The sequence below is a fragment of the Sinohyriopsis cumingii genome, chromosome 2 (genome assembly GCF_028554795.1).
Source record: "Sinohyriopsis cumingii isolate HCF-2022 chromosome 2, ASM2855479v2, whole genome shotgun sequence".
NCBI lineage: Eukaryota > Metazoa > Mollusca > Bivalvia > Unionida > Unionidae > Sinohyriopsis > Sinohyriopsis cumingii.
In genome coordinates this window covers 134,954,742-134,967,570 of record NC_142962.1, presented here as the reverse complement: position 1 = coordinate 134,967,570, position 12,829 = coordinate 134,954,742, and the positions used below count along the sequence as shown (strand labels likewise).

Sequence of the window (12,829 nt, the reverse complement as noted above, 5' to 3'; positions counted from 1 at the left end):
GTGTCTCCTGCTAGCCTTGCTTTTTTTCTCATCATAACCTCACTTTCATGCATATCCACAACCATCTCTCTTAATTTTGCTTCTTCCTTCTTCCATACTCGAACTGTTGATTCATTCACACCTAAATCTTTAGCTACCTGTGATTATTTAACACCGGACTTAATCCTGTCCAATGTTTCAATCTTTTCTTTAACAGTAAAAGCTTTATGTTTCCGTTTCCCATTTTCCATTCAAAATGTCCACTAATTAACACTTTTACTCCTATTGGTTTGAAAGACTACAGCAAGAATAATTGTCATTAAACAATGGGGGTATATTTGTAGGAAATGGACGACATTATTTACTAGTCAACAGATTGCATAAAACAACACCGCCAAGCCACATGCACATGTTGGCAGCTTTTGTTTCTTTGATGTTTTATAAATCGTTGCCCCCTAATTTGAACAAGTTTAGCTCGGCAGTTGATTTTGATGATGAGCAATGTACTTAATTGATTAATAAATTCTGGCGAGAATCTTTTATCAATCACCGCATTGGTTGTTGCTTAGTTGTGTATGCAGTTTAGAGAACATATGTCGGATATTATTAGAGCATAGATTGTACACGGAATGCATTCAAGACAAACACAAAGTAGACATGATGGCTTCATTGCTTAAGGATCAGTAATAATAATATTAACACTTATGAGCTGTCATTTTTCAACAATAAACAAAGTTCTTAAAAGGCCCAGCCACTGGTTTGAAAACTCATATTTCCAATGTTTATTTTGGCACAAAACTATAAGAAATTGGTTAAATTTTTAAATTTTAGGAGCCACACAATGATTATTTTATATTCAAATTTGTGTGTGATTTCCTCCCCAAAATGATAATAATCTACACGTTCTTTTTCGCACTTTTAAGAAGAATATGAGTATTATACATGTATATGATATTTCAGCCACAGTCGTCTTATATTCGAATTTATATGCAATCTCTTCTTGAAAATGATAATAAAACTCTTTATTTATTTTATTTTTCATACTTGTAAGAATTTTTTTTTGTTTTTGAGAAAAATACCTGTAATAAAGTACCTGAAATTTCAGGAGCCATGCCACGACCACGTTATATCTGAATTCGCGTTATAATGGAGCGCGTTATAGCGGGGCTCACTGTATTTGTTATAAATGGTGATTTAATTTGGATTTATTGTTAAATGAGGCATCGAATAATACAACAGGAAATTAAGAAATTAAAGGATCACCATTTGAATCACGAAGAAAAGTTCACGTTTATATGGCTTTGAACAAATACCAGTGTATGATTTAGATACATCAGTCAACCAATATAGTGTTGCCAAGTGTATGTTAGAGATGATCTCAAATGAAAAGCATAATTATTTGTTAGATTTGAGTAAGATTTTTAACTGAGGCACTGAATAATGAAACAGGAAATTAAGAAATAATTATCAAATTCTGATTGTGCAGAAAGGCCTTTGCCTATCTCATTTTGAAATATTAATTGTTTTGTTAATTGTGAATTTTCTTTCATACTTCAATCTACCTATCTGTTATCTTTATAGGTGAGAAAATATAACACCGGATGCTTATGATTGTTCGTTGTTACTACAGTGTCTCTTGCTGTTCATTGACAGCAGGACAGTGACCATTACAGCACATAAACAGTATCTTTAATGAGTATCCTTTATTTGTTTCCTTGTACACACTATATCTACCTTACTAACTTCTGCACACACTCTTTTTAAATCCAAAAGTTTTTGTGTGTCACAATTTAACAATTATTATTAGTATTTTTTAAGTTATCCCCTTTAAACTTTTTTATTCATTCTGATAAATATTTTTCCTCCTGTGCATTCTTTGCATTTGTATGCTTACTCCATGCTCTAGATTGGTTATTAATCTACCTTCCCAACAAGTGTATATTATATTCTGCTTAAATAAATACCTACCTACACACACACACACACACACACAAACACACAGACACACACACACCATTTAAATATAAGCAGGTGCCTACATTTGACTTTGATATATCCAATAAAGGAATTAAAGTAGAAAGCAAAAATTTACATCCTTTAACATGTCTTTAAACATAAGATATCCAATAGTAGACAAATTCAAACTAAGACATGATCTTGCAGGTACCATGCCAACTTAACTCTTTACAATTCATCTCAGTGCACATGCACATTTCTGTAAAAAAATGACCTCAGTACATGCTGTGTTGGTTCCCAGAGTCTGAGTGATGTGTCTGTTTTTGATCTGAGTGGACTACATCAACAAGTGATAACTGTAAAGTACATGTACCTAACAGAGCACTTGGTGGAGTATTAAACAGAGACACCCTCCTTGCTGATTGTGCTTGTTTCTGATCAGCTGAATACAACAGTAATTGTTGTTGAACTCTGTATTTGTTTATATTATGAACACAGTTGTTTTGATATGTGTCATGTTACAACATGGCTGGTGATACCCAGCTTTGTTTGAAATGTAGGTAAGACTGAAATGGGTCTCTAATTTTCTGGGATATTTTTGCATTGCCTTTGTGCAGTGGTGTTTTATTGCCCTGTTTAAGAAAGGAAATGCAGTACATTTTAGGCTTAAGTTTATAATGTGTCCTATTAATGTGTATATTATGTTAGCATTTGACAGTTTAAGTCCTATGCTATTAATGTCATATTTCAGATTTAGATTTATGAGATTGTACAGTTATTTTAGTTGTTACAAGTCCATTTTCAAAATTTTCAGAAGTTTGGAGTCAGCAAGCTCATCTAACTTTGTATGGTTTGCCATGGAGCATCTTCAGCACAATTGGACATTGATCTACATCCCTAATAACAGAGTATTTTATTGTCAATTTCTTTGAGTTGGGAAACTTTGATTGAATTGGTTAATCGTTAGAACGCTCTCAGTGGGATTCATTAAAGTATATTATTGATTTGGTTCGATCTTTTATGGAACAGTAACTCAGATATGTTATCAATTGTTAAGGAAATTGACCTTGGCCAATGACAAATTAGTACAGCCAACCTGAACTAATCCATTGGTAGGATTCAGACCTGTACTATTTCTGTTTTGAGTCTGGTATAATGACCACTAGGCCACCAGGGCTCTTGCCTCCATTGTATGACTCTTACCACCTACAGGAAAGGAAGGACACCTTGGGCCAATTCTGCATCCTGAGCCCACAGACATATACTATGTCAGAGCAGGGCATTTTATATGGAGATATATTGCAAGTGGATATGAAAGTCACCCAGTAGTATGGGATCCATGACAGTACCTATGTTATATCAGGAATGACATTACACTGAAGAACCTTGTAGTGTTGGACAAAGTATTGTTGATATTTCACAATATTTTATGATATCACATTATTTGGGTGCATTATGATTGTATGTAATTGTACTTAAACCAGGGGTGATGATTCAGTTTTGTTAATAACAAACTTTATTGTATGTGTGATATACATATATGTATATATAATGTACAATATCAGTCTACTTAAGAGACTGCTTTCAGTGTACAAAATCAGTCTACTTGATAGGCAGCTCTCGCTGTACAATGTCAGTCTACTTGATAGGCAGATTTCACTGTATAATGTCAGTCTACTTGACAGGTAGTTTTCACTGTACATAGTCTACTTAATAGGTAAGTCTTCATTGTACAATGTCAGTCTACATGACAGGCAGTTTTCACTGTACATAGTCTGCTTGATTGGTGAACCTTCACTGTCCAATATCAGTCAATTTGGTATGCAACTTTCACAGTACAGCATCAGTCTACTTGACAGGCAGCTTTCACTGTACATAGTCTACTTGATAGGTAAGCCTTCACTGTCCAATGTCAGTCAATTTGATATGCAGCTTTCACTGTACAGCATCAGTCTACTTGATAGACAGCCTTCATTGTACAATGTCAGTCATCTTAGACAGCCTTCACTGTACAGTGTCAGTCATCTTAATAAGCAGCCTTCACTGTACAGTGTCAGTCATCTTAATAGGCAGCCTTCACTGTACAATGTTAGTTTTCATAGGCCACCTTCACTGTACAGTGTCAGTCATCTTAGACAGCCTTCACTGTACAGTGTCAGTCATCTTAGTAGACAGCTTTCACTGTACAATGTCAGTCGACTTGATGGGCAGCCTTCACTCTACAATGTCAATTTTCTGGATAGGCAGCCTGCACTGTACAATGTAAATTGTCTGGATAGGCAGCCTTCACTGTACAATGTCAGTCTTCTTGATAGGCTGACTTCACTGTACAATGTCAGTCTTCTTGATTGGCAGCCTTGACTGTACAGTGTCAGTCTTGATAGGTAGACATCACTGTACAGTGTCAGTCTTCTTGATAGGAAGCCTTCACTGTACAATGTCAGTCATCTTAATATACAGCTTTCACTGTACAGTGTCAGTCTTGATAGGCAGAGTTCACTGTGCAGTGTCAGTCTTGATAGATAGACTTCACTGTACAGTGTCAGTCTTCTTGATAGGCTACCTTCACTGTACAATGTTAGTCTTCTTGATAAACAGCCTTCACTGTACAATGTCTTGATAGGCAACCTTCAATGTACTTTTAAGCTACTTTGACAATAAGTTACCTCTTTTATTGCAGAATGTGAAGAGTATGATACTGGCAGATATACTTCAGACAGGGAAGACAGCAAAGCTAAGAGGTTTTGAGCAGGTTTGTATTTTAACGTGTGTCAGATTAGTTGTAGCACTGTTGATTACACAAGTTACGTAGATAATATCTATGGGTTTTTTAATAGATATACGGTAATATTTCACCAGTGAAGTGGAAATGTATTGTCACTAGTGACTTTGCCGCTTGTCGACATAATAACTGCATGGATTTTCTCAATTTGTTGCCAATGCAGTTAAAAGCTGCTTAACTATGTCGATAAAAAGAAGTTTACAATAAATATGGGGCAGCAGTGTTTTACAAAGTTAGCTTTATATATCATGCTTCAGATTATGTATTTTGTCAAAATAATGCCTGCGTATGAAACTGAAGACATTTTTATTGACTAACATTTCATGCACAGATTGATTGTTGGGGTTATGTTGAAACATAACAGAGCAGTTGTGTCTGACATATTCCAAAGCATAACATCTTTAGATGATAGTCAGTTTAGGATTAGTGTTCTTCACTTTGTTCATTTCTACGTTTAAATGGGAATTTTTTTGTGTGGCCATGGCAAGCATGCATTTTTTCAAAGTCAGTAGTAGATGCTGTATCCAGTTTTCAGTTGCCACTTAATTTTGGTTTGCAATCAAGACTAATCAATGCCTGATTTATCCATCATTTTCAAACAGTAGTGTGATGCAAGTTAAAATTGCTACTTTCAAAATTGGATTATTATATTTATTCAGTATTATTTATCTTCTAAAAAGGTGAATGTGTATTGATTGTCATAGAGTATTATAGGTATACAATACTGTATAGTCAACACACAGCAAAAGGAATTGTAAGTTCAGCCACCTATAGTTTCTATAATTTATGTCGAAGAATAATTAAAGAATAATTATAAAATTTTAATACTTTTAAGTCTACATTTTGCTGTTTGGAGTTTGCATTTAGGCATTTCTTGATGACACCTCATTGATTGCATAAATGCATACTAGAGGGTCTAGAGTTGACACGTTTTAAGATCTGTACATCCTGATGTGGAGGGAGAGAGAAAGGGAGGGAGAGAGAGAAAGAGCAAAAGAAGAAGAAAAATGAAATAATCCTTAAAACGGAAACACAGGTCTAAATAACAAACATTAGAGCAGATATGCTTCCTAAATGGAAAATGAAAGTAGTTCTAAAAGTGATATCCCCACTGTGGCAATAAAAATGGTATCACTGCTATCCCATTGATATATTTCATTACCTCACTATGAAATATATAATACTTACACCAATTTTGCAAAAAGGTTGGTGGAAAAAGATACTGCAATCACATGTTTGTGCAAATATTATTGACCACACAGTATTTATGAAGCTTCTGAAGCATGATCCTGAGTACGTCATTGTTAGAAGTCAATGTATTTAATCAGATATGTAACAGGCATTTCCCAAAGAGGTCTAAAGTCAGAGGTGACAACGCCAAATTTAGATCACCTGTACACAAGTGCAGGAGTGACTGTTCTATACCCTTGCCATTGTAATTTCAGGGTTTGCACATATTCGAAAAGTACTTAATTTTCATCATTGAAATGAAGTCATTAAATTTTAGTCGGACAGAAAAAGTTCTTAAATAGTCTTTCAAAATCTTCATTAGTCATTGAAAAGTAAAGCAATAGTTGAATTGAAAATGGGTAATAGCTGAAAAAACAGCAGAAGAAATGGCAAACTGAACATTTATTTGTCAGTGTTTTTATTTATTGTGTTTACTTCCATATTCTTAATTGTTTTCCTCCCTTTGCTAAACTTCTTTTTTGATAAATGATCAATAAAATATTGAGATGGTCTGTCAAAAACTATTATTGTACCATTTATAAATATCCCCAATTATTGTAGTACAGTACAGTAGAGCCTTAATCTGTGATGGGATGAATTATATCATGCAGCCATGATAAATCATCTGTAAAGGAATTTAGTTAATTAAAAGTTGGTCAAGTATGCCTGTAAGGAAATGTGTGTTTAACATGGTATGGTGTAATCAATGTCCTTGAGTTAGAGAAGTGAAGGACAGCTCTAAAGTGATGTGTTGCTGCTCTTGGAAGGAAATAGACATCAGCAAATTGTAGGAGAGCGCACTTAAATCCTACAGGAGAAGTGAGAAACACAGTGGAAACATATCAATGCCTACGATTAATTTACATTAATCTGGTGTCATTGTTGAATGCAGATGGTTTGAGTGTACCTCACCCACCTATAGAAACTCTGATTTTATCCACAACCCCTGTAGTGGGAGCTGCTTCCACAAAAGTCGCGCAAAATAAGAATAACATGTCATCTTTTGTTTCGAAGCATGATGTTCTTAAATTTGAATTTTTATGGACTTGTATGGACTTAATTTTTGTGGACTTTATAAACAATAACAACACATTCTTCATATAAATCTAATGAAAAAGCTGTGGAACTTTTTTATGTCATGTTTCCTGACAGTATCATGACCACCAACTTCAATTGTGAAGAAAGAAAGACTGCTTACTTATGTGTCTTTAATGCAGCAGTGCATTTTAAAGATGAATGCAGCTTGCTAACTTCCTGTAGATCAAGACTGTGCTGCCTAAAAGGTGAATAAATCTGTCATTAAGATGAAAGTTTTGTTGATGACAAGTCCTTGAATTTCGTTCCCCAAGTTCTGTATGAACCATGCATTTGTTTTGGTGGCTTAGGTGTTAATTAATGTACACCTTTGTGTTTATGTTAATGTCTCAGATACTATTGCATGACCAATTTTAACAAATAGGTCACTGTGACCTACTTTTCACACTGGTGATATGTACTCTTTAAACTTTCAGGTAATTTTCTGCACACTGTAGCTAGTACAGTCAATAAAGTAAATATGTGCATGTATCCTGAGAAGTACTACAAACTTTGCCGATGACTTGCAATGGGGTAAGGATAAAGCCTATCAATTTCAGGGTCAAAGGTCAAGGTCATTTAAGGCTTCAGTGATAGTATAACTTTGTATTACTAGGTGAGTTTCTCAGACACTGTTGCTTGTTTGTTTTTAAGTTTTGTCATTTAATGGCAAATCAGCTCTTATAAAGCAATATAATGCATTGCCCCCACCACACACAGAGAATCCAACATGCAATAGAATGCCAAAAGAATGGGAGTAAAATGCCTTAACCCCACCTCACACACACACCAGCCAACATGCAGTATAATGCCAAAGTAATGGGAGTAATAGGCCTTTCCCCCACCACACACACACAGAGGTGCCAACTTGTAGTATAATGCCAAAGTAATGGGAGTAAAATGCCTTGTTCCCGTCGCACACACAGCAGCCAACACCACACACACACAAGCCAGCAAGGACTGGTCTGAATAGGACTGAACCTGTGACCTTTGGCTTTTGAGTCCAGCATTCTACCTACAGAACCATTGCATCTCCCAATTTCTTGTACAGTCATGAAACTATATGTGTTTGTGTTCTGAGGAGTACTACACATTTGTAGGGAAAGCTGTCACTGTGACCTACTTTCAACCTTTAATGCTCCTGCACCTCTAAATGTTTAGGTGAGATTCTTGAATCATGTTATTTGTACATCATGAAGCTGGAACCAAGATTATGTCTGGGAAGTACTGCATCATCAGATCAGAGAAATATCTGCTGTCAGAATAAATATGAACAAGCATTACTGTTTTGAGATAGCTTCATTTCTTGATCTTGTCTAAATATGAGTTTACTATGCAACACCCTGTCCCATGGGGATATGTTTCAAATCTGTTATATTCTTGATATGTGGAAATGCAGATTTAAATATGGACACAGATATTAAATATTGTTGATTATACCATTAAAGGTTACATCTGAGTGAACAACCATTGCAGCTCAGTGTGTATTTCTTTGATGTATTTTGAGTCAGTGTCAGAAGTTTTTTGACCTTTCTTTTAAAAACACCCCATTATGAAAGGATTTCATTAATTGTATCTTGAGATGTAAATCAGATTTGTTTGTATTGTTTCATATTGTTTTCAGCTCAAAGTGAAACCATATTTGTGCATCTTTAAGATTAATAATTTTTCTTAAGAATCAAATAAACTGGGTTGAGCATGATGTTTTCTTTTCTTCAGGTTGATAAATTTTCATAAAAATTACATTGATACATCTCTTTTCTTGAAGATTTCATAAATGTTATGACCAAGCTAATTTCAATATTAAGTTAGGACAAACTTTGTATTTATGTCATTAAGTGCCATCTTCATGGTACAAGAATGTTTCTTGCTTCTTCAAGCTTTCTTTGAACCAGCTACTTTATCTTTTGTCCTCCAATTTTTTTAATAAAAAAACACTTTTTCACACTGATGTGACAGAAATACAGTTGTTGTTGTTGTTGTTATAGTGTTTAGCGCCATTTTTCAGCACAAGATAGGCTATACATGGCGGCCAGTATTAATGGTGGAGGAAGAATCCGGGAAAACCCTGGAAAGAACCACTGACCCACGAGAAGCTACTACTGGCAAGCTTTCTCATGTATCCACATAGGCCGAGCCCGAGACTCGAATCTACGCAGACAGAGGTGAGATGGCAGTGATCCGTGATGGAGAGCGCTTTAGACCACTCGGCCACTCGGGGCCCCACAGAAATACAGTGGATTTGTGAGCTTTATCTTTCTTGTCTCAGTCTGCTCTTCACAGGTTGGTTCAGGTTATTATGTGATGGTTTCTTGATGTCATAATATAGTGTGATATACTATAATGATGTCATAATATAGTGATATACTAAAATTTTGTCTTAATATAGTGTGATATAATGATGTCATAATATAGTGATATACTAAAATTTTGTCATAATAAAGTGTGATATACTATAATGATGTCATAATATAGTGATATACTAAACTTTGTCATAATACAGTGTGATATACTAAACTTTGTCATAATACAGTGTGATATACTATAATGATGTAATAATATAGTGATATACTATAATGATGTCATAATACAGTGTGATATACTATAATAATGTCATAATATAGTGTGATATACTATAATGATGTCATAATATAGTGATATACTATAATGATGTCATAATACAGTGTGATATACTATAATAATGTCATAATATAGAGTGATATACTATAATGATGTCATAATATAGTGATATACTATAATGATGTCATAATACAGTGTGATATACTATAATAATGTCATAATATAGTGTGATATACTATAATGATGTCATAATACAGTGTGATATACTATAATGATGTCATAATATAGTGATATACTATAATGATGTCATAATACAGTGTGATATACTATAATAACGTCATAATATAGTGTGATATACTATAATGATGTCATAATACAGTGTGATATACTATAATGATGTCATAATATAGTGTGATATACTATAATGATGTCATAATATAGTGATATACTAAAACATTGTCATAATATAGTGTGATATACTATAATGATTTCATAATAAAGTGATATACTGGAATAAAATAATAATGCTAGATAGAATATCATTGTTAGCAAATAAAGCAAAGTCAGGGAAATTAATCAGGTTTTTTCTTATTTTTTTTTATATCTTTGAAACACTGGGTTGAAAAATAGTGTAGAAGCTGGCACTTTGACAAGGAAATCCATCTCCGACTCATATTTCTTGACTTATACATGGTAGAACCCCACAAAAAATATGATGTAAACACTCTACTGCTATTTCCTGGTATATATTAAGTGCTTAAGAAAATTAGAATGATTATTTATATTAATAAAATTACTTACACCTGAGAAATATTATTAATAAAAAGTGTGTATGAAAAAAAGAGGTACAGTATTCCTGATTGCTTTACAAGATGTAACAACTGCAAGTCTATCACGTTTTTCTGAATTTCAGGTAAAGGACATCATCCTTCACCCAGAGCTTTTTTCTGTGGAAAATGGAATGCTGACACCAACATTTAAGAACAAACGACCTCAGCTTAGAACAACTTTCAAGTCACAGATAGAAAAACTGTACAAGGCACATGGTAGTTCATGAAAATATTCACAGAACAAACCATGTGTCTGTCTGCCACTGCCAGAATGAACAAATATTTCATCAATGCCAGGGACAGTTCCATAGAAAAATAAAAAAACAAGATCAAAACAGACTTGGTAGATTAGGGTCTACACTGTTCATTGTATTTATGACTCGGGGACAATCAGCCATAAAATATTCAATATTTCAGGATACTCCTGTTCTTACTGGAAATGAAAAAAGCAGTCTTTTGATTGATCTGAACTTTCTTCAAGCAAGATTTGGTGTGTCATAAAGATTTTTGATGGTAGAATCTTACCTTTCCATTATAAAATGTTACTTGATTCCAAGTGATTGCTTGAGAACTTCTATCCAATTAAAATGCTGCACTTGTCAATTTTGAATAAGGTTTCCAAATTTACAATATTTATCACTTGAAACAAAAACAAAATTTCTGTCTTATTATTGTTTTATAAATATATAACTGGCAAATCTGTTAGTTTAAGTGGTTTATATGCTTCATATCATTGATATTGTTAAATATTTGTGTTCTACACATTTTTACAAATCAGCTGATATGGTGTGGGATTGATTTATACCAAGATATTTTCATGATTTTGCTATATTCAGATGTTTGGAAAAAAAGAACAAATTTTTAAAACATTTTATATCCTATAAGATGATGTTAGTTACACAGTATATAAAATAAAAATAAAAATGATATATTTTATATTATGGTTCTTGTTTTCATACTCGTTGTGCACATGCCCAAGTTCCTTCATGTGATTTTGATCCCAAATGGTAAAGCGTTGAAAAAAGCCTGAACAAATCCTGAAGATACTCTGGTGCAGCTCTGTGCCGACATTTTTGCACAAGGACAGCCTTCAAGGGTGACAATAATAAGTAAAGAGCATTGCACTTAGAAGCGTCTTCAACTTTCATTGTATGCCATAATTATAAGCCATGTTATATCCCAGATAACAGCTTTTGGCTTTACACATGATACATGTCTCTTTAAACTAAACATATATTTAGTCTGTCACCAGAGTTGTCATAGATTAAATTAATCAGTTATGTTGCTAACAAATTAAGACATAAAGTACACACAATGACATATAAAGTACACACAATGATGGAAAGAAACAAACCTTTATTGCAGTTAGCCAGTTGACCCTTAAGAATACACTATTATGTTAGCTACATTGATGGCATGAAGTTATAATATTTCAAATCTGAAATACTTTATAAACAAAAAAATACCTGTTCTTTACTTCATAACAAGACATTCATTAAAAGCAGATATTGTAGTAAAGCATTTAAACATGTTTGATTTTCACCCAATGAAAGGTATATACTACTTAATAATACATTGATATATACTTCTTCCTAATCATGCACTGGGACGTAGGTTTACCTAATTATACATAGGTATATAGAGTTATACTCCTTCCCAATAATACACAGGTACAGTATATATTTCTTCCTCATAATGCATAGGTATATACTTCTTCCTCATAATACATTGGTATATACTTCCTCATAATCCATAGGTACATACCTCCTCATTATGCATAGGTACATACTTCCTCATAATGCTTAGGTACATACAACTTCCTCATGATGCATAGCTACACACTTTCACATAATGCATAGGTATATACTTCTTCCTCGTAATACATAGATACATACTTCCACATAATGCATAGGTACACACTTCCTCATAATGCATAGTTATATACTTCTTCCTCATAATACATAGATACTTCTTCCTCATAATGCATAGGTACATACTTCCACATAATGCATAGGTATATACTTCTTCCTCATAATGCATTGGTATATACTTCTTCCTCATAATACATAGGTATATACTTCTTCCTCATAATACATAGGTACTTCTTCCTCATAGTACATAGGTATATGTTTCTTCCTTACAATGCATAGGTACATACTTCTTTCTCATAGTACATATGTACATACTTCCTCCTCATAATGCATATGTATATTCTTCTTCCTCACAATGCATGGGTATATACTTCTTCCTCATAATACACAGATACTTCTTCCTCATAATACACAGATACTTCTTCCTCACAATACAAAGGTATATACTTCTTCTTTATAGTTCATAGGTATATACTACTTCCTTAATGTACACAGGTACTTCTTCCTCATAGTATATAGGCATATAC

At 33.7% G+C, this 12,829-nt stretch overlaps 1 protein-coding gene across 5 annotated transcripts in view; it reads left to right on the top strand.

Annotated features, from left to right (window-relative positions):
* Positions 1-11,367, top strand: part of LOC149805888 (long-chain-fatty-acid--CoA ligase 1-like) — a 109,016-nt gene extending 97,649 nt beyond the window's left edge. For all 5 annotated transcript variants that reach the window (XM_089950637.1, XM_089950639.1, XM_089950641.1 and 2 more), the window contains 2 exons: positions 4,616-4,687; positions 10,515-11,367. In XM_089950637.1, coding sequence (XP_089806763.1) covers positions 4,616-4,687; positions 10,515-10,658 — 216 coding nt within the window. In that variant the 3' untranslated portion in view covers positions 10,659-11,367. The remainder of the gene's footprint in view (positions 1-4,615; positions 4,688-10,514) is intronic.
* The last annotated feature ends 1,462 nt before the right edge of the window (positions 11,368-12,829 follow it).